This window comes from Melospiza melodia, chromosome 10, assembly GCF_035770615.1.
Source record: "Melospiza melodia melodia isolate bMelMel2 chromosome 10, bMelMel2.pri, whole genome shotgun sequence".
Lineage (NCBI taxonomy): Eukaryota > Metazoa > Chordata > Aves > Passeriformes > Passerellidae > Melospiza > Melospiza melodia.
In genome coordinates this window covers 27,254,360-27,276,460 of record NC_086203.1, presented here as the reverse complement: position 1 = coordinate 27,276,460, position 22,101 = coordinate 27,254,360, and the positions used below count along the sequence as shown (strand labels likewise).

Sequence of the window (22,101 nt, the reverse complement as noted above, 5' to 3'; positions counted from 1 at the left end):
AGGAACCTCTTTGCTCCCAGAGGTGTGTTGATGGGATTCATTTTAGTGGATTTGATGGGAAAAGATGTGTGTCCATGGATACTGCATCACTTCTCTCAGTGTTCCTTTGGATGAGTTGGAAGGTGCACTTAATACTTGAGTATTGATCTAGCACTTTACAACTCAAAAAGTTGAAACAAGCAGGGACTTGAAAGGCATTCACAGCTCACATTTGAATTGTCTGTAGTCAGCAAGTTGGATGCTTCCTAACTTATCCGGGCTCAAGTCTGAATAAAGAAATAAACAGGATACAGGGGACAACTGGCTCACTTGAATTAGGCAAGGCTTTGGACTGTCTGTGGATGCTGAGTACATTTTCCCTGCCCAGTGATTTATCCTTGCTGTCTGTCTGTGCAGTGGAGTACAAACAGTGTTGTCGTTGCTATCCACACAAAGCATAAAATACAATGCAGCTATTTTAAATCACTCATTTTAAAGCAAAGCTGTGCAAACAGAAGAAAAGTTCTTACAGTGAAGGTGTGTGCTTCAGGTTGTGTGTTCATGCTGCGTATGTGAAAGGGTTAAATCAGCCTGCACAGAGGAAAAACATGAGTCTTGGAGGTGGTTATCAACTCAGTGAGAGACAGAGTGGGACTTGAACTCATTAACACTTTATTTTAAGGGATTGCCTACAACATCAATTATTTAGGAAGCAAACAGGGTCTCCATCGCTGTGTCGCATTATTAATACTTGGTAATGTCAATAAAATCCTACTTTCCTATAAAGTCCCACTAACAAGACACTATTGACTCACATGGCTACTTTACATTTCAAAAGCTGCTGAACAAAAAAAAAAAAAAGAAAGAGAGGTAGAAAAAGGTAATTTGTATTTGTATAGGATTTGTTGTAAATATGATTTACGAACAACATTTTTCAATTGTTATCATACCCGTTTTGAATGACCAAGCCCCATTCCCCTGCGGGTTATTCATGTGCTTTGCTGTAATGAGAAATTTGGCAGATCTCATCTTTTTAGTACATCCTTGTGCCCACCATGAGCTGGGGATCATGTTCTGCCTTGTTTACAGCTGACAGTGTTATTATTCTCGTTAGGACTGTGCTTTCTTATCATATTGTTGTGTTGAGCGAGCCTTTTCCTCTCTGTTTGTGTTTCCTGGCAGGGCTTTTCTTCCCTTATTGACAGTTTGTAAAAATATGCATTAATTTGGAGTTTAAAGCATGTATCATGGTGTCTCTTTGCTGTGTTTGCTTGAAGTTGATTAATGATAGAACCTCACTTGGGGTCGTCCTCTGGAGAGTTGTCTCACAGGTTCTGCATGTTAACGAGAGACGCTGCACACACAGCGAGGATGATTAGCCCGGCCCGCGCCGAGGCCTGGGCAGGCCCTGCCTTCCCCCTCGGATGCACATTCCACTTATTTATCCAAAGATCATATTAACTTAATGTGTCAGCTGAGAGCGTTTTCTCCCCATCCCAAGACAGAAACCCTATCGAGGTGCTCCTCCCAGAGTGTTTTCCCGGGGAGGCTGAGTGCTGCCTGCCTGGCACAGCCTGCCTGGAATCTTAGAATCATTAAGCTTGGAAAAGCCCTTCAGGATCGTTGAGTCCAGCCATTAACCCAGCGCTGCCAAGCCCGCCACTAAACCGTGTTTTAAGTGTCACATCCATGTTTTCTGAAGGCTTCTGGATGCAGTGACTGCATCACTCCCCTGGGCAGCCTGTTCCAGTGTTTGATCACTCTTTCTGTGAAGAAATTTTTGTAATATCCAAACTAAACCTCCTGTGGGGAAACTTAAGGCTGTTCACTCTTGTTCTCTTGATTGTTACCTGGGAGATTGTGCTTCGCTTGGCTTTTGTGGCCAGCACAGACATTGAGGGTCTTCTCCTTGGTGGCCTGGAGCTCTCAGACCTGGCCCTCCATGTCTGAACCCCCCAAACCACCTTTGCCTTTCTCCCCAAACCACCTGTGCTGTCAAAACCATTTTTTAATGAGCAACTTGCTGATTGTCTGCTGTTTCGTTTTCCCAGGCACCCTGTGCATGTCAAAGAAGAACCATTAGACCCAGATGAAAATGAAGGCCCACTATCCTTAGTGACAACAGCCAACCACAGTCCAGATTTTGATCACGACAGAGATTATGAAGATGAACCTGTAAATGAGGACATAGAATGAGTATGTCTGACATCATTATCCTGAGAATGAAGATTGGAAGAACACGTCAAACTTAGCTGTGAAATCTCTCCATTATTGTACAGTCTGGAGGATTCTCAGTCCACTTTGACAACTATGAAATATGTTAACTCTTAGTGCCATCAAGTATCCCATTTGGGAGTATTTTTGATTTTTCTACTTTTTGTTGAAAAAAGGAATTTGTACTCTGTGCATTGGATGGACTTGTTTGGTACTTGGGATTTTCCTCTCTTACAGTCAACATCAGTGTTGTAAATTTGCTAAACTGATTCACTTGCATTTAGCAGCCAGCTGTGGACTGCAGGTCCTGCCAATTTTGGACACTTGAGGACATCAAACTGAGCATGTACACCTGAACTGCAGATCAAGTCTTTGCCCAGATTTTAAGGATTCCAATGGACAACATATTTGCACAGTACTGCATGTTGATTATCACTGCCTTTACTCCATTTTTTTTTTTTTGTTTCGTTGGTTGGTTTCTTTTCTTTTTTTTTTTTTTTTGGCTTCCATTTGGGATGGGGAAGGCCTGTGTGTGCACGTGTGTGGGTATGTGTGCGTGCGTGTGAGCGTGTATATCGGGGAGGGGTTCAAAGAAAAAATTATCCCAAACTCTTTAATGTATTGCTTTTATTCCCCCGCCCCACTTCTCCTCTACCATTTTAAGTTCTGACCTCAGGCCTCATCTGGGCCCAGGGCCTCTCGGAGGCTTCAACGTTTTCTGTACTTTGTGATGAATGTTAATAGGTGTTTTTATTATACGAAGCTGAATGTCATTGAATTGTTTGTAGTTTTTTCTGTCATTCATTCCAGTTTCCTTCAGATGCCACCATGTTTTCTTTAGCTATGGAAAACATTCCATTTCGGTGTCTCCTTCTTTGTTGTTGTTGTTTTTTGAAAAGGTCCCAAATGCTGCACGATACATGTGGAAGGGTTGTCCAACGGAGAGAGAGGAACGAAGTACTGCAAGAATGAGAATGAATGACAGATGAACATAGAAACACTGTAGGAAGCAACACAGATTCATTCCACAAAGCAGTATTTTTAATATATTCTTGTTTTGTTTAGGTTTTTTGATTATTTTTTTTTGATTTTTTTTTTTTTGGCAGCAACGGTGAATATTAGCAAATGCCACAAAATTGAACAGCACAAAGAAACATATGCAGCACCAACAGAGTTCACTTTTAGTAGAGAATGAATAGTACAGTGGCAGGTTCTCGGTTGTTTAACACGAGTTCTAATGGGTCAACACATCTTTCTGGAATATCTAAGATTACCGAGATGGGCACCTAAACATTTATTATTACAACTTTATTTTTTTCTATTGTTTTTTTTACATTTGCATTTGCAAATAGTGGTTGGAAAGATGACTTCATTAAGTTGTTACTGTACATGGTGATGTTTCACGGTTAAACATCAGTTCAGGATTGCTCGGTGGCGTTAATCTGTTTGAATACAAATTAGATTTCAGATTGAACTTGTTACGGGAGTTAATAAGGACGGGGCCCCACTAATGCTAAAGTGTTAATTTTCAGCTGTGCAAATCCAGTACTGCAGTTAGGATTGTTATGCAATATTACACCAGCCAGTATGGAAACCTCGCCGGAGGAGTTGGGAGAGTTGGGAGAGAATTGGCGCTGGGGCTTGTTAGGCAAAACTGGCAAAGCTCTGCAAAGCAAACATGACATACAAAATCTGTTGCCATAGGTCAGTAAACCTCAGTCACCAAACACCTAAACATTTTCATTCTGCAACCACTTTTCCGTCACTCATTTATTTATGTAGGACTGTAGCTTTTTTTTATTATTTCGAAAAGCCTTTCAGAGCTTAATTTATATTCTTCTTTGTACCTTTTTTTTTTCCTAAAATTACCAAAGATATTACACAAAGGTAAATTATGTTCTCTGTTATATGCTTTATCTTATGAAGCCAAATATCCTCTTATTGTTGATCAAAGGAGGTTGAAGAATTTAGAGGGAAATGACAAGATGTGGGCTATTGCTAACCTGAGAGGGAAACTGCTCCTTTATTCTAGAAAATTTAGAAGGCCAAGTAGATGTCTGAACCAAAGTTGTTAGTTTTTATTTGCAATTCTTTACAGTGACCAAAATGAAAGTCTGTAAAGAGGAACCGAGGAGAGCTTTTGAGGTTAAAACTAGGAATCAGTGTTACTGGGGGAGCTATGAGAAGGGAGCTGAAGAAAGCAAAGACACAATTATTTTGTGGAAAATTAGAGTATCAGATAAAGGAGACAGTTTAATAAAACACAGAAGAGAACAGAAAAGCTCCCACAATTTATCTGGACGACATAATGGTATTTCTAGAATAAAAAGGAAAAAAAAATTTTTGGTCTTTGGTTCTACAGATTGTGTGCCACTTCTGTTCCGGGACTGTGCTGGGATGTCTGCTTTAATTTTGGTTGATCTTGGCACATTTACTCAGTTTTGTTTAGTTTTTGGTCAGCATTTTTCATAAGGAAATAACACTCCTGTCCACTCATAAGCTTTGGTACAAAAAACTTTATTGGCAGTTACTTTTATAAAACTCTGCTTTCTGTTTCAAAAAGACAAGGAAAAAAAAAAAAAAGAAAGAAAAAAAAAAAAAGGACAGTCTGTGGTCATTTGGAAACATTTTCTTTAAATTTTTTTCTTTTTTTTTTTCTTTTTTTTTTTTTTTTTTTTTAGTTTTGGTTTAAATTATATCCAGGCAGCTTCGTGACGTGCCGGCGGTAGCCAGACAGGGATCATGAGAATTGAGCCCTGTGCTTCAAAACTGAGTGGTTTGCTGGTTAGTTCGGTATTCAGAAGGGGGATAAAAATCTGGTAGATTAGTTCATTCTCAGCATGTGTAGCTAGACATGAGTAAAGATAACAGCATGAGAAAACTGTTAGTACGCATACCTCAGTCCAAACTGTTAGGGAATGAGTAAATAAAAAATACATTTCACTCAGTTGCACTTAGTTGTATGTCTTGCATGCTTAGTCTAAAGACTGTAGCAAAAATAAAAAAAATTTAAAAAAGAGAAAAAGAAACAAAAAATTAGAGTTTAACATATCTGGCAGGTGTTGCAGCCTTGCAGAAGAACCAACTGAAAATCTCAGGCTTTACATCAAGCAAACTTCACTATGATTTTTACAATTCTGATTCTGTATCCCTTTGGATATACAGTTGCTTCTTTAGGGAGGGGTTTATTATGTTGTACATATATATCCCACTGTGTCTGTGTGAGCCTTTGTCTTTTGGGGGGAGGGTGGGGAGGGAGGAAAAGGTGGAAAGGTCCTTTTTTTAGATATCATTCCTCAAAAGGAATAAATGCAGACCTGTTTGTCAAAACACCTTTTGCTTTTTGTGCAACTGCTTTATATTAACTATACTAAAAAATAGCTTTGAAAAAAAAAACTACTGTATGTAATGGAATTGCAGAATACGCTGCACATGTATTTTATTTAGTTATCCTTGCTTTAAGAATATTGGATGACATTTGCTGACATGTGGGAGAAAATCCCTGACTTTTTTTTTCAGCTTTTAAATTGTAACATAGTTGACAGATTTTTTTTTTTCTCCTGTTATCATTGATCGAAGCATTTTTGTACAGTTTTTGTGTTTAAGCTGGTTTTTTTGATACTTTCCCACCCCTTCTGTTATCTTACCACTGCCTTTTCTGGCTGTCTTAAACAAAGTTCATATATTTGAAAGGAAAAAAAAATTGTTTAAAAAAAAATGTTTTTCTCCTGCTGCAGTAAATATTTTGCATGATGAATTCCAGGGTCACACTTTCAAAGTTTATCAGTGAAGTAGTGATTAATAATGGGGAGTGTCAAACTATTGAACTTTTTGTATAAAAAAACAAAAAAAAAACTTTACAAGGTGCCAAGATGTAAAGACAATTTGTTACATGTTTTTTTTCTCAAAGAAAAGCGTACATTATGAAAGTAGTACCATGTATCAGGTAAATCGCTGTCAGGAATGAGAGTCAAAGCCTTCCTTGTCCACAAAAAAAAAAAAAAGTTTGTAAATGTAAAACCTGTTAGGTTTCTGCATTCAACTAGAAGTGAAATGAAAAAAAGAAAAAAAAAAAACAAAAACAAAATCAAGGCTTATGTAGAACAAGTGACCACAAAAAAAAATAAAATGACCTTTTTTTGATTCTCACTCGCAAGAGTCCCACGGCAGGTCCTGCACCTCCCCTTTCCTGGAGCTCAGCTTTGGGGAGAGACCGGGGCAGGGATGCTGGTTCTACAAATATTGCAGATCATTAGATATTTTATATATATACATACATAAAATATATATATATATAAAGTTTTTTAAAATAATTTTGAACTATTGTAGTTTTCAGATCGCCAATAATCTCACGTTCATTATAGCATGGAAAAAAAAAAACCAAACGTGTTTAAACTCTTTTGAAATCCTTTGGTACCTTTGGTTAATGAACTCAGAGTGATTTTTTAGATGTTTCAGAAGTCATTTAGTATTCTAGTCTTGCGAGGTGAATTTGCAGTTCAGGACTGCATTTTACTGGGCCCAGAACAGGTAACCAAGTATCTTCTACCCATAAGCCTTGATGAAAATGGTACAGTCCAGACTGTTAGCATGGTGCTTCGTGTGTATGTGCTGCCAGTAACAAGATTTTTTTTTTTTTTTTGATAAGGCATAAAAGAAACTCATTCCTTACATCAACTGTAATTCCATCATTCCATGTCTGTTGATACAGACAATAAAAAATGTTGTGTAGTCAGTACTAATTACTGACATTATAGCATTCTCAAATGCAATAAAAATGCTGGTTGTTCACACTGGTAATGCAAGTTGCCATGTCCGAAGTTCTTGTGTTGTTGTTCCCCCTCACAGTGATTCTGATGTCACATTCCTGATCTGTGGGCACCTCAGCCATATCCTAGCTCATTCATGGATGGACAAATCTCATCTCTTGCCTTGACATTTCTCAACCACATCCAAGTACAGAATATTTTAGTGGTGGATTTGTGGGCAGTCTGTACAGGGCAGTTGGGTGAGGCTGGAACGCTGGAAGCACGGAAGACGCTGTCATTCAAGGAATTAATCCTCTTTTCCAAGGAAGTCCTTCAGTTTTGCCCACTGGGGTCGCAGGGGGTTCTTTCTTTGCTTTCTCAAAGGGTTGGGGTCTTCATCCTGCAGCTCCTTCCCAGTGCAGTGCCCTGATGGGAATAATGGTGCTGTTAGCTTTGGTAAGAGGGGCTGGGAATGTGCACTGCACCCTGCCAAAAGGGGTTTGCAGGATCAACCCCTTGGGCCTTAAAACTGTGAGCAGCAAAGTCCCAACTGGCACTGTCACCTGAGACGAGCTGAAGGAAAAACCCACCTTCTTTTTCTTTCGAGTAAGCACACATTTATTTTCCTCATCAAGTTTTGTAAAGAAAAATAAAATGTTTAATAACTAGCATTAGCAGCAAACTGAAATTTCAGAGGAGAGATTTTTCATGAATAATTCATTAAAATTTCACATCTGCAAGATTAGTCATCCAAATAAAATGCTAATGTCAAAAACATGCACCGTCTATAATATTCTCATCAAGAAATCTTTTTGCATATAATGATAAATGCTTAAATTAGTACAAATGATTTTATAAAAATATTCTATCATAAAATTACACCAGATAACTATTTTTCGGGGGGCGGGGGGAGGTGAACTTTGCACACTCATTATTGTGTGTCCCCAAATGGTACGGACTGGTAGATTTTAATAATCAAAATACGGAGAATACAAATTCGGCCTTGGATGTGTGGTGCACTTCCACCACCAGTGAGATTTTAGTAAACTGGAGAGGATTTGTGGGATTAAATTTTCCAAAGTCACAGGCAGAGGGGATTGAGCCAGAAGCTGCTGTTTGGTGTGGGGTGCATCTGTAAAATGGGGGGAGTCAGTTCCAGGTAGGAAATGTGTCCCTGGATGAGCCCCAGCAGGGCCCTCAGCCTCTCCTGGGGGACTCTGTGTCCCCACACAGGTCACCAGCAGGCAGGTCAGGGGCTACAAAGCCATCAGAAATTAGTTGGCTGCTCACCTACCTGGGCATCTCACCTCAGAAAGATGATTTGGGGTTCCAAATGTCCTGTTTGTCATCTGCTGACTGCCCGTGGGCTTGGGCTTAAGAGATGCTGCCACACGCAGCTTGTGTTGAGCAGCAGGACCATCATTTCCCCTCCTCTCCCAGTCAGTGCTGCCTGGAGCAGCGGATGGGAATCTGGCTCTTGGCCACCTTCTGTATCATCTTTGTGTTATTAATCACATTTCTTCTCCCTGGCTGCTCCATCTTGGAACATCACACAATGCCTTCCTACTCCACCAGCAACAGGCAGCTGGGAAATACCTTTTCCAGGCAGAAACGCTGTTTTCCACCACAGCTGAAAAGCACTTTTATGGGCAGTGGTGAGGCAATGCGTCTCTGAGGAATTTCCAAAGAAAACTGGAGCCTCTGAGTAGTTTTTCTGGGTTTCTCCTGTCCCAGAGGGAAAAGCTCAGGAGCTGGAGGCCCAGGAGGACACGGCAGCTGATGTGCTCCTTGCGCACCCACCTGCTCCCGGCAGATGATCCCATCAGTGACATTTACCTTGGGCCATGGTCACAGAGTCTGACAAACTTCACATTATTGGTGTAATTTAAGGGACTGGCAATTCCTGGTGCCACTCGCACACAGCCACACATACACACACCCTTCCTGACAACAAGGTGTAATTAGCCCTTCTTGACCTATTAATCAGGCTCAGTCTTCAATGATGATGTTAAACGTTCGTTTAATGGTGTGTTAATCAGGGCTATCTTTCATCCTCAGCAGTGGTGGTTAATTCTGGCACATTGAACACTCTTCATCCTCACATAGCCACAAGCCACCATTCTCCCCAGCAGGGATGACTCAGGTGGTGAGATTGGCCCTCAGGTGTGTTTGCAGCCTCCATGGTGTCCACAACTGGTTTTTACCCAAATCCTGGAGCTGGGGCATAGCAAGGTCCTTCTTTCTGCCCTGTTTTATTACCTTGGCTGGAGATCCTCAAAGCACATGAGCTGCAAATAGCAAGCGACACCACCTTGGGGTGTTTACCAATCCCTCCTCCTTTCTTCCACAGGAATTTTCTTTGTCAGCCTAAAGAAAAAGGGGAAAAAAACCCCATTGTGTGCCATTTTGTCTGTGTTTATTTAGAGGAGCCCAGTGACTACTTTTTATGCCTCTCAGAAGCATGAAAAACATTTTTTTTCTTCAAGTTATAATGTTAATTTGAAGGTAACCGTCCTTTCAAGGATTAATTCCAGCCAAAGCAATAACCATTATTTACCAGAATTTGACATTTTTATCACTCATCATATTAGCAAATTTCCATTGAAAATGCTAAAATGGTTCGTCATAAGGCACATAACTGCTTTGGCTGTAAAAATGACCAACACAAGTGCCTGTACTCAAACATTAAATTATACTGTAATTAATAAAGACAGTTAAACTGTCTACTAGCAACAGCAATTTAGGTAACCACATTTGATCGGCTATAAATTGTAACTACATTAAAATTCCAGAAATATTAGCAATATGGATTACTTGATGGAAATAGGTGCTGATCACTAACTCTCCTATTTTACAACGGAAGCACAGGTCATGTTGGCCACAAAACTGTGGGCGAAGATCAAGGCTGAGTACTTTTAATCTTGTGAAACAAGCAATTACAAATAGTTGCATCGATTTGTTAAAAAGCTTTAGGTGACATAAATTGTTTCCTGTTTAGCTTATTGCTCTGATACATAAATGTCAGCGAGTATAATATTAATTAGGGTCACAGAACAACAAGGGTCAGGTGATATAGTGTCTGATCCGGGATGTGTCAATCCTTTGTGGAGGCAAGAGCAGCGCCGGCCCCTCCGCGCTCAACGCCTCGTTTTATGTGATGACAAAAGAAAGCAAAGGAAACTGTATTTTAATATGTGAAGTAATTACTTTAGTACTAGTATAATTTTATGGTTTTGGATAAATTACAGTGTTTTCATTCTCCTTCGCTTGCCACATAACATAAAAATCCACATATAGCATCAATAAAATAGAATACTGTTTATAAAGGCTTTCTGCTGCACAAGACCAACACTATTCCTCCTAGCAGATGGAAACTAAGCACACATTTCAGTCTGGTGTGTGTTTCTACACTTAATATTTTTTTTTTAAACTGAAAAATGGGCTGTGCAGGTTATTTACTTAACATAAATCAAATGTATCATATACACTGTTTCTTTGGATTGGCATCCGACTTAGAAAAATACAGTAAGGTCCTGAAAAATCTGGAGAAAATTTATTAAATATGATTTTTACTGTAATAGAATATTAATGTAACCCAATGCTCATTTCCCATTAAGTTGATCCCTTTTTAATACACACATGCTTTTTATTATTTTGCACTCATGCGAAAATTCCACATTCAGAGAGTTTCCATCTCCTTAGGAATGTCTCTGGCAAAAGCACAGTAAGAAATCTTGCACTGAAAAAAAATAAATAAAAAATAGACAGCAAATATCGACCGATAAGATGTGGCAAAGTGCTGATGAACTGAAGCAAAAGCCAATGATATAATAAAGGGTAAAAAGGCATTCAGCGCTGTGAGGGGAACAGGAGAAACAATTACACTTTAAACCCCTCCTTCTCACTGCCACTGTACCACAGCACAGATGAAAATGTTTGATTTGCAACATAAAAGATTCATTAATTACCACTTGAATATTTAAAGCTATTTTGCAGACTAACAGAGGTAGATAAAGCACTGAATTAAAACCTCTAATAAAATTGTAAAAATATTTCTGCAAGTTTACCAGCATCGCAATTCCTTCCAGTTTAGGGAGCCAGGCTTGGCTTGTTCAGCGAGGAATTATTTCATTTTTGAGTGGGTATTTGAGGTAAGATGGTGTGATTGCATGTGGCTATTTATCTCTCTTTCTCAAATGTTTACAAAATACTTATTTGGATGCTCTCCCTTCACTCATGGCTGCCCTTCATGGGAGAAGTGGCTTTAGAGAACAGAACAGTGGATAGCAAATGTGGCTGAGCCACTCATTAATTTTAATACAATTCCATATACAGCAAAAACACATCTAATCATAACTCTGGTCTAATGCTCTCTTTGATATGATAAGGGCAGGGTGGGGGGGCTAAAAAAATCTGTTAATCCTGTTATGATTACCCTTGTTAGACTTCAAAAAAAAAAAAAAAAAAAAAAAAAAGGTGTAGTAGCATCCTCTGTTGCAAGGGTGGAATGCCAATGGTAGGAATGGGTATCATGGAAAGCATCTCTGTAACCTTGTGGCAGACCCTGAATTTACCCCATGGAGTAAATATCCTCTGGAATTATGGGATATTTTGTTGAAATTTGGAGATTATCAAGAGCAAATGATGGGTACCCCACACAGAAAGCATACTGTAACTTAAATAAAAATTAAGGATATATATTCATTTGCACAACTTCAGCCTGTGGGCAATACAGCCTTAAAGTGCTGTGAGCTCCTCACCAGGCAATGTAAATCTTGGTGGCTCAGGAGCTGAATCTGACACTTGACAATTGCATATGTTAATTTTTACCTGTTTGCATTCAGCTGGCAGTCAGTTGTTTTTTTTTTTTTTTTTTAAAAAAAAACACTTTCTATTTTTAAACAAGTGACTGTTTGAAATCCACCACAGTGCAGCTAGGGCTTGATTGCAGGCTGAGGGTTGAAAGATACAGCAACAGTACTTTTAACAGTATGTTAACGATGATGAGTAGAGCCAAAATGTATGGATTTAATTAGAGAAAAACAGTTACAGCTCTTTCTCATTGTCATTAATTTATGCAGTTAGCCAGCGAAATTCAAAAAAATGTCCAGTTATATTTGGATGCACCCTTCACACAACTATTCCTGTTTTTCTTGCGCGTCCACACCCGTTAAAAGGATTTTTAAATCATTGCTCTGTAGTTGGCTGCGAAATGCCTGATTTCAGATGCTCTGGGCAGGCCCAGAGTGCCCGAGGAGCTGTGCCCAGCCAAGGGAGCCCTGTCTCAGGCAGCACCGTGTGCCATCACCTGCACTGCACCAACAAACCCTAACATCCAGGGCAGTCACTCCCAGCCCTGCCAGAAAGGAAAGGGCGTGCTCAAAATACTTCAGGCCTTGCCCTTGCTTATTGTTTTTGGAAAGTCTTTTGTTTTCTTCTTTTGGCTTTGGGGTTTTTTTGTTGGTTTTGTTTTGTTGGGTTTTTTTTTTTTTTTTTTTTTTTGTTCAACCCACTAGTTAATGTTCATTTGTGCTGGGCACAATAAAAGCCTGAGCCTGTCAGTTTATATCACACGAGGGGAGGAGCGGTTGGTGATGTTCGAAATATTTTAGACTTTAGAAAAATTCTTGTAGGTGTATTTGCTGTGTTAAAAAAAAAAAAATAGATTACTCCTGGTAGTTTATAAATAAATTGATGTCTCCTAGCAGTTTATAAATAGATACATATATAAAAATATATCTATAAATACAAATATATATATATATATATATATATATATATTCCCACATATCCTTTTAATGTGCTTCGATATGTATATAAGAATGAGGTTATGCTAAATAAAGCCTCCTAAAACTTAAAAAGAGGGAAATCCCAGGCACTGCAGACCTGCCCAGCCTAACCTTGTTGGGTACAGACCCCCACATGGTTATTAGGGAATAGCAGGAGCTGGCTGTGACCTGGCAATGGCTCATGCCACTCTCTGCCTTTAATATTGAGAGCAGTCAGTCCTGTGTATTCCAACAGCAAACGTGCACACACAAACATCCATCACATTTTTGGCTTTGCTGCCTCTGCAGGCAGGCAGGAGGGGAAAATTGTATTCACTGGCCATGAAATGAATTTAAAACAAAAAATCAGAGAAATAAAAAGTGAAGTTTTTTATTATTTTGGCAAGCACTGGGGTTTATTTTTCACTTACTTGTTGGGTTGGGTTTTTTCCCCTGTTTCCTAGACGTACTGGACAGACTTGCTCTGTGCATAATTGCATGGGCAGAGTCTGGAGAGCTTTCCAAACACATGATGTTTATACCTCATGCTCACACTGGCTATTTTTAAATATGGCTACTTTCTGCTGCATTTTCAAAGCTTCTCCTGACACCTCATGCAGTCTGGAGCACTCTCACCTGTTTACACCACCACCAAGTGCTGGCGAATTCAAAACAAAAACATCTGATAAAAATCAAATATTATGTTGCTAACTGCAAAGTTCATTTCCCCTCTGAAGTCCGTCTTTAATTATAAAACCCGCATAACCCATTTCCTTTGGTGTGCAGAAAGGTGTGTAATTAAACTATCAGCATAATACCTTTCTACATGTAAAACCTGCACTTATGAACTTTAACTGCTGAATAAAAACTCCTATTACATGACCATTAAGTATTATGAATAAAGCAAGTCATTGTAGTACTTGATTAATTTTTATGCACTAACCATTGTGTTCTGCACAAATTTGGTTTCTTTGGTTTCTTTTTTTGGTAGCTGTCCCTTCTCTTAGCCATCCTGGTGGATCCATCATCTCCTCCCACATCCAAGGTTGTGCTCCATCCCTCCATGCTCCTCTCCTGCCTGTGGCCATGCCCAGGTCTGTGTGGCCTTTCTGTGGCCATCATGGAGGAGGAGGGAGTTTTGCTCTGTCTCTGTGACATCCCCAGTGGATATTTCAGTGGTGCTGTGCCAGTGAAGGGGCACAGGAAGGCAGTGGGACCAGGTCCCTCCCATGGGAGAACTTGGTGCAGGACCGAGCCCTGACTCCCTTGTCTCATCTCTGAGTGGGCTGGGGAGTTACTGTCAGCTGGGAGGTTTTTAACTGATAAGGAAAATCAGATTTGTCTTCTTTCATGTGAACGTGGCAGCAGACCCTCAAAGGACAACCTTTATATGCTGCTTCTCTTTATAGGACCCCAGAAGGTTTGCCTTGTATCTGTTACCTCCCTCCCCGGTTCTCCCAAAAATGTCCCCACCACACATCAGCCTCTTGCCAAGAGAAGTGGGAAAGGAAAAATAAACATCCCAGCTAAAACCTATAACTCCAAACCCCTAATTGTCAGCAGGACCGAGTGTGCCAAGAGGCTGAGGAGGATTCTGTGGTGCTGGTCCTGGCTGCCAAGGAGCCTGCACCCCACAGCCCAGAGGACATCTCCAGGACATCTCCCGCCCTACGCGCAAACATTCAGGCCCCCGAGCCATTATTCATCAGCTCCTTGCAGCCACACTCCCATATGCTGCCTGATGATTATATTGAGGCTGATCTTTGAAGTCTGGAGTCAGGAAGTTTAGCTCAGTTATAATCAATAGCATTTCCAGCTCTTGGAAATCTGCACTAACCACTCAAGGCAGCCAGCCCGCATTATGTCCTTGTCATATGTATATATTTGCATGTTCATTAGCCATGTAGTAGCACAGCTGTATGTGGTTTCATTTAGCTTTTAATTATCTTCTTTGGGTTAGTGTTTTCATCTCTACCAGACTTAGCAAAGAAAAGAAAATCACTTAGGCAAAATAAATGCTGCTGAGCGGGTCTGGGGCAAGGAGTGCTATTTCCTTGTGCATCCTACTGTTCCATTGCAAAAGAAATGTTTGGTTCAAAAGTTCCAACTTACATTAATAATAAATCTGTCTCTTCATTTCCCCCATCATTTGCTTATCTTATTCAGGTGGTTGTGGGTGTAATTTTTCATTTGCAGCAGGTGTTTTTTTACATATTAGATAAACTCCATCCTCACAATCCTTGGCATGGATGTTTGTATTTGCTCCAACAGCTGCTGTTCCAAAGCTCGCTCACACACAGATCAAGGCATCCTCCTCTTTTGATGGAAGTGACTCATACCTCAGATGAGCTGAAAAAAAATACCATGGTCAGCTGCAGACACCTGCATTCATGTTCTGGGTTTAAAAGTTAGGATGTGGATTCAAGCCAATTTTGTGCTCTTCGGGTTTTTATATGACACCCTTTATTTTGGTTTCTGAGAAATTTCCATTAGTAAGAACAAAACAAGGTGACTAATTTCTGTGCTGAACTTTCTTCTCCTTTCCTCCCACCCCGCCCAATAAACAAAGAAAAAAACCCTGTGATTTATTTCATTCACTTCAATTACTTGTAACAAGGCCAGCCCCCGGGGTCAGAGGCTCAGGGGTCATCCTTGGTTTAACAAGCACTGAGGTTATCTGTGCAGACTGGGGTAGGATGCTGAACCCCCTCCTCAGTGCTCCTGTCCCTGGTGTGCACAGCATCAAGGCCTAGAGGAAGTGTTGATGGAGAGGCCAATCTTATTTCACAGGAGTGACAATGAGAACTGACCTTTTAATGAGCAGTGGCTTGGGAGCAGCCTTGGTGAGAAGGATGGTGCTGCAGGGGTGATGCTCACAGAGCTTCAGCCAAATGCAGCCAATCCCCAGTACCATGGGATGGATGTAACTTCCTATGATGCTCCAACAACAGCACAATCTCAATTCTGCTGTCTGAAATTAGAATTTTTTTTTCTCTCTCTTACAAACATACTGGTGTAGAAACACAGACATGGCAAGAACCTGGAACTCCTCCACTGCTGGCCATTTCACAGGGCTGTGGGCTTCTCCTTGGCTACTGGAGGATAGCACTGGCCTTCTGCACAGAAACACACCACCTGACTGATTTGCTGATCAGTTTGTGCTCTTTAAAAGAGCCCCTTGAATCAACTCAGGGCAAAAGTCACAGTTAAAATGTGCCCACTACTACAGGTATATTAGTCTACCTTCATCCTTACTGTAAGTGATCTCTAACAGCCTCTTAATGTTGAGCAGAGCACGTATCAGGTGGATGAGCTAAACCAAGACCTACCTGGCTCTTTCAGCGGTGGTTGCTGGCATTTTACTGCCTTTCCCAGTATTATTTTTACTTCTTGGTTGAAAGAGTGAGACACACTCGGTGCTGATGCAAGGAGGCGCAACCTCACTGGAGCTTACAGTTCTGTTTTCCTGTTACACCAGTGGTTTATTTGGAGAGGAATTCCCAACTGTCTGTTGGAGAATTGGAGCCAGGCAGCTGGGAGCAGATGGTGTCTTATCAGAGGGTGATAATTGTTCATGAATTAGACTCCTCTGCATCACTTTCCTCTCACAGACCCAGACCAATATCTGGAGCCGGCCTCTGCTTGCCATTTCAGCAGCTCTCCTGTAGCAAGCAAAATATATTTTTATAGTTTGCTTACCTTGACACTTCCAACATTTTCCCAGCAAGCTGAAGGTGTAATTAAATGACATGCCAGATGCTGGTGTGCTTTATATTATACCACCTCTCAGCTGGGCTAGCGAAAGGGAATGAATGGAGTCTTAAGACAGCTCTCCTATAGATGGTTATTATCTCTTTTCAATAAAGAATGGGTAAGGTTGAGCAGAATGTCAGTAAACCTGTAATTTTCTAGCCTTTCAGTTACCTCTGTTCTTCTGATCCACCAGTGATGTGAAGTTTTGTTGTACTTTGTTCCGTCAATTATGGCATCACTCCAAGAAGGTGGCGGGCTCCTGCCTCGCATATGCATATTTATGATAAGGTATGTTCTGATCTTCCTGTTGTGCCTGAAACCAGGTGTTCTGGGCCTTTTGAGGTGGCTTTGCAGCACGGCCTCTTTTGGGCAACGAAGCTCTTGGGGTGAAGCTTTTTAGCTGTAGGCTGAAAAAACAAAAGCTTGCTGGGAAAATGACAGCAAAGGTTCATAACTTCAAACTTAAAGAAACAGAATTATTTTTGTAACTTTAATAATAGGATTTCTAGAATGTATTTGCTTACTTCACTGTATCTGCTACCTCAGAAGATGGATCTGGTGTATCTCTTGGCTGTTGCCCTCAGGTTTTAGACTATTCAGTTTTCAGCTTTGCAGGACACCAGCCCAGTTTTCAGGGAGATAAGATGTTGGCTGACACAAAACAAACTTGCCAGTGAGATTTATTTACTTACTTGGAAGTGGAAATGTTGTTTTAATAATCCAGCCAGCCCAGGAGTGGAGGTGCTGAACATTCTCATGGCTGCTCTGGAGAAGGGTTTGCTGTAGCTTGGTGTGGTCCCCCCTCTGCCTGAAAAGTGTGCTCTGCATGGAGGGCAGACAACCCAGCCTGGGAAGGAGAGAACTGCAGGAGCAAGGACTGTTTTTCTTCCCCAAACTTTGACAATTCTTCATCTAGATACTTATATTTATCAAGAGCATGTGAGACAGAATGTTTTAAGACCAGTGTTTTTAATGTGTTGGTGAATCCTGGTTGTCTGGAGGGTCAGTGACACTAGCCAGCCCCAGCTCACAAGGAGCAGCCAACAAGTTTCTCCTCTGCTCTTTTGGTGAGAGATGCTCCATTTGACAGAAGAAAGCAGCAGCCTGAAACTTTCACTTGCTGTCAGTTCAGTGAGTGCAGGGCACCTCTTTCAGAAGTGAGGTGTGTTCATAATTAAAGATTAATTTCCTAGCACTAAACCCAAAGCTTTCCTCAAAGTCTACTGTCAACAGACACGCTCCCTTTCAGTGACATTTGCATTTCTAATTGGGGCTGCTTATTACCAGAAAGCCTCTGCAGCTGAGATTTAATTTTATATATTTACTGGTTGTTCTCTTCAACCAGTGCTCTGCAACTGATATTACCCAGTCACCCTTGCAGGGTGTGTGTGCCTCTGAGTGGGCACAACTTCATCCCACCAGATGGCCAGGAGCACGAGCATGTCAGGAAGCCACAATGTACCTCAAGACAATGTCTTGTCAGTGAGAAATGCTAAAAAGGTCAGTCCATATAGAGCAGCCAGACTTGGAGGAGCAAGATCAGAAATGGAGAAGGCCAGCCCTCTGCTTTTGTGCCATGGCTAATGTTTTCTCTGTTCTTTCAAACTGGAATATTTCTACTTCAGAAAATACATTTAGACTTAGAAATCTTGATAGGTATGTGAATCACTTTCCTTCTCTAATTTACTGATTGATATTTTTTTCTTTTGTCCTGGAAGAACTGATATTAAGGACTCTATTTAACAACTTGCAGCACACCTTTTAGATCCTCAGTGACAGGAAATTGCTAATAAGAGGGCTTCCATGTCATGGTGCTCCCCATCCCTATTTCCTGCTTTAGGGTAGGTATGAAAATCCAAGGGCAAAGTCCTGTACAAGCCATGAGAGAGACAGTGCCTGCCCAGAAGAGATTGCTGCTGGAATAGACAGGAAAGAAAGGAAATATTATTATTCCTCTTTAACAGATGGGAAACCAAGGCGCAGAGAGTTGAAGAGGCTTGCCAAAAGTCAGACAGAAATCTGAAAACAGCCAGGAACCGAATCCAGGTCTGCTGAGACTCAGGCCCGTGCCTTAATCACTCGACTCCTCATAGTTATTATATTTCTGCAGTTGTTATTCACTAGGATAGACTATGAAATTTTTGCCTCTACCTGTAGCTACAGTGCTCCTACAGCATCTTCTACACTCCATGTAATTCCTCTCCCTTTTTTTTTCCCCATATGTGTCAAAAAGTCCCTCTCCCTGCTTATGAAGGTGGTCAGCAAAGCTCTGCCTTCATTTGTGCGCTCCAGCCCTGACTTGCTTCACAAACAAATTCCTTTCTTTTCCAACATAGATTCCATTTGCCCACAGCCTTGTGACAATTCCTGCCTGGTGCTGAAAGTGCCGTGGTTCTCTACAGAACCTTCACAAGGGTGCTGTGAAAACCTCCCAAACTGAGATGCTCAGTCCTTGGACAGGAAGAATTTGTGGGTGCTCCCACACATTCCAGCCCAAAGCCTGGCCACAGACCCTGCACACAGCTCAGGGCTGCAGGAGTTTAAGCAAAGAGCTTATGCAAATCCTCTCCTATCCATCATGGAGGGGAGTCCTTCATACTTCAGGAATGATGGGAGAAACAATCTATCGATATTCCGTAATGAGCATAAATGCCCTTTATAAATTGTTTCCCTTTTATTGACTCTAAAGTAAATGTAGCCATGAATGCTGTACATTAATACATTTTATACCTTCTAATGGTTTGATGGCCTCATATATCCAGTAACGCTGAGAATAATCATTAGATTGTAAGGAGTGCAAAATATGTTTTATCACTTGAAAATGGAATTCCTTCTTGAAAGGTAAAACCAGTGGTAGATCATTGATTTGAAAGGTCAGGGTTAAAAAGCTTATTAAGGACTGGGTTAAGCTCTAGTAAAATTCTTTGTTTTACTCAGCTGTATGAAGCATTTAGCTAAGTGAGACTCTTCATTAGGACATTAGTGCTTTTATACTAGCTGTGTAAGGTAAGAATCAGTAATTTCCAGTTTATGCTCAGAAAAAAGGCATCGAACGGGGCACACACTCCAAATAACACCAGGTGACACGTGGCCGTGGGTGCAATGGAAAACAACTGCTGCAGCATCCAGGGGTGGGGGGCAGCTGGGTTGAGCAATCCCTGCCTCTCCCTGTCCTCTGTGGGGACCCCCAAGCAAGCCTTGGCCAGGCACATTAATCAGGTTATCAGATATATCAGGTTATCAGACATATCAGGTTATCAGATGTATCAGGTAGTACACCAGATGACCAGGTAGAAATACTGGCTTGGGTTCCAGATGCCACACAGTGGTGTCAGGATGCCACAATGCTGAGTTAGTGAGCCCCAGCTCCCTACTGGGGTCTGGATTAGCTAAAGTATGATGTTCACAGGGTTGCAATGCTTCCTGCCTCTGAGACAGGGAGTTTCTGCCCAGGGAAAATGTGCCTGTCCCTCCCACCGCTCCCTGATGCCACAGCACATGGAGAAAGGCTCTGTATTTTGGGTACAGCAACAGTGCCAGCTCAAGCTCATTGTGATTGCCCTCCATCCCTCTCAGCCATCAAAGCACAGACAGATCCCAGAAGCAAGGCAGGGTGGGACCATGGCAGGGGATGCTGCTTGAGAGTGATGGGAATTTTTGAGGTCATGTGGGAAATGTGGGTATTTCAAGGCCCACATGAGCAGAAATGTTCATGCCAGATGAAAATAAGAAAGGTTGTTGTCCAGCACCACGCTGTCTGACCTTGAAGAAGTAGAAATAATTAGGAAGAAATTCTGACCTGTGAGGGTGGTGAGAACTTGGCACAGATTACCCAGAGAAGCTGTGGCTGCTCCATCCTGGAAGTGCTCAAAGCCAGGTCAGGTGGGGCTTGGATCAGCCTGATCTTGTGGAAAGTGTTCCTGCCCATGGCAGAGGGGTTGGAATGAGAGAGGTTCAATCTGGAGAGAGAAGAAAAATAAAATCCCTGTAAAGATCATTAACCATTGGAATGGGTTGTCCAACTATGTTGTGGAATCCCTGAACCTGGATGTTTTCAAGACCTGAGGGGCCACAACCCAGAGCACAACTGTCACCAGCCCCTCAAGGAATGTTCTCTAAAATCCCACAACAGAAAGCAGTGCCAGTGGAAAACGTAGCAAAGATTTCCAAAGATGCCACAGATTCCAAAAGCTGCGATGTCAAAACCACTTTCTGGTTCTGTCAGTTCAGCATTTCCACACACATTTATTTTGGACAGAGCAGAGGAAATCCAGTTGGAAGAGACCTACCAGGATCATCAAGTCCACTTCAGTGCTGACCAAAAGTTAAAGCCTGTTAATGACAACGTAGCCTGTTTGTGAGGCACTGACCAGTCTGGGGCACTGATCACCTCACTTGGAAGATGGTTCCATTGTTCCTCTTGAAGGACCATGAAGAAGATTATTCTTCTGCCAGCATCTTCTTCCTACACTTGTCCTCATCATTTGCCACTTGTTTCTAACAAAAAAGAGAGGCCTAAAACTCTGTCATACCATGTTAAGAAGGCTTTTAAATGTTTTTAATGGAACAAAATAACAATACAGAATATAATATCCACAGCATGTGCTTGGTGCAATGTAATTGCTCTGGGATACTCAATTCTTTTCATATAAAGCAGCCGTACCAACCCAACCATCAGAACAACTTTAATATTTTATAGTGAAATTAAATTGCAGATTAAAACAGATGGTTTGAACATTTCATTACCAGCCATGGTGCTTATTTGCTGACCATTGGCTGGTATATGTAAACATATAAAAAGCAAAAGAGCCCTTGGATACAAACCATACTCTCCCTCAGCTTTTCATTCATGGTTACAGCATGGTTATGAATGTTATAGATCCAGACAGGGTCTTTAAATGCGCTGAATTCAATTTACTTGTACTGATGAAAGGAAGAGGTCATGGAAAGTGCAGAATGGGTGGGAAGAGTATAGAATATTTGTTAATTGTCCTGCCGATGCATTTCAGCTCACAGCTAGGCAGGTCCAGAGCTTCTGCACCCTCGTGGCACAGAAACCTGGCACCAGGACACCTTCCACTATCCCAGGGTGCTCCAAGCCCTTTCCAGCTTGGCCTTCAACACTTCCAGAAGTAGAGCAGCCACAGCTTCTCTGGGTAACCTCTGTCAGAGCCTCACCACCCTCAGAGGAGAGCATTTCTTCCTAATATCTAATCTAAACCTACTGTCCATCAGTCTGAAGCCATTACTCCTTGTCCTGTCACTCCAGGCTAAGGTAAATAGTCTCTCTCCATCTTTCTTATAGCTCTCTCCAGGTACTGAAGGCCAAAATTAGGTGTCTCCAAAGTCTTTTTTCCAGGTTGAGCTATCCCTGTGCTACAGGACAGGGCTGGCAGCTTGTGACAGAGAGGGCAGCACCACCAGCCCATCAAACAAAAACAACCTGTCCACACTGAATGAGTTAACTCTGCCTTCAGAGCCATTAAATAAAACCTTCACAATTACAGCAAGTATTTCCCCATGTTTCAATGTACCAGCTGCACTCAGCAACTTTGCCCCAGGTATTTAATTTTTCAGATATTGTCAAACAAACAGAATTCTACTCTAAAAATAATTACGAACAAATCTATAAATGTATT

At 41.3% G+C, this 22,101-nt stretch overlaps 1 protein-coding gene and 1 long non-coding RNA gene across 12 annotated transcripts in view; one reads left to right on the top strand and one right to left on the bottom strand.

Annotated features, from left to right (window-relative positions):
* The window catches only part of FOXP1 (forkhead box P1), a 377,541-nt gene extending 370,548 nt beyond the window's left edge, over positions 1 to 6,993 (top strand). For all 11 annotated transcript variants that reach the window (XM_063165022.1, XM_063165025.1, XM_063165020.1 and 8 more), the window contains one exon: positions 2,031 to 6,993. In XM_063165022.1, the coding sequence (XP_063021092.1) occupies positions 2,031 to 2,175 (145 nt within the window). In that variant the 3' untranslated portion in view covers positions 2,176 to 6,993. The remainder of the gene's footprint in view (positions 1 to 2,030) is intronic.
* Positions 6,994 to 9,203: 2,210 nt separating this feature from the next.
* On the bottom strand, positions 9,204 to 21,024 carry LOC134422339 (uncharacterized). The gene is made up of 6 exons (XR_010028792.1): positions 20,752 to 21,024; positions 17,155 to 20,421; positions 16,634 to 16,869; positions 16,039 to 16,371; positions 14,822 to 15,058; positions 9,204 to 9,308 (listed from the first exon to the last, which is right to left on the bottom strand). It is a non-coding gene; the product is annotated as an uncharacterized LOC134422339 (long non-coding RNA).
* Positions 21,025 to 22,101: the final 1,077 nt, after the last annotated feature.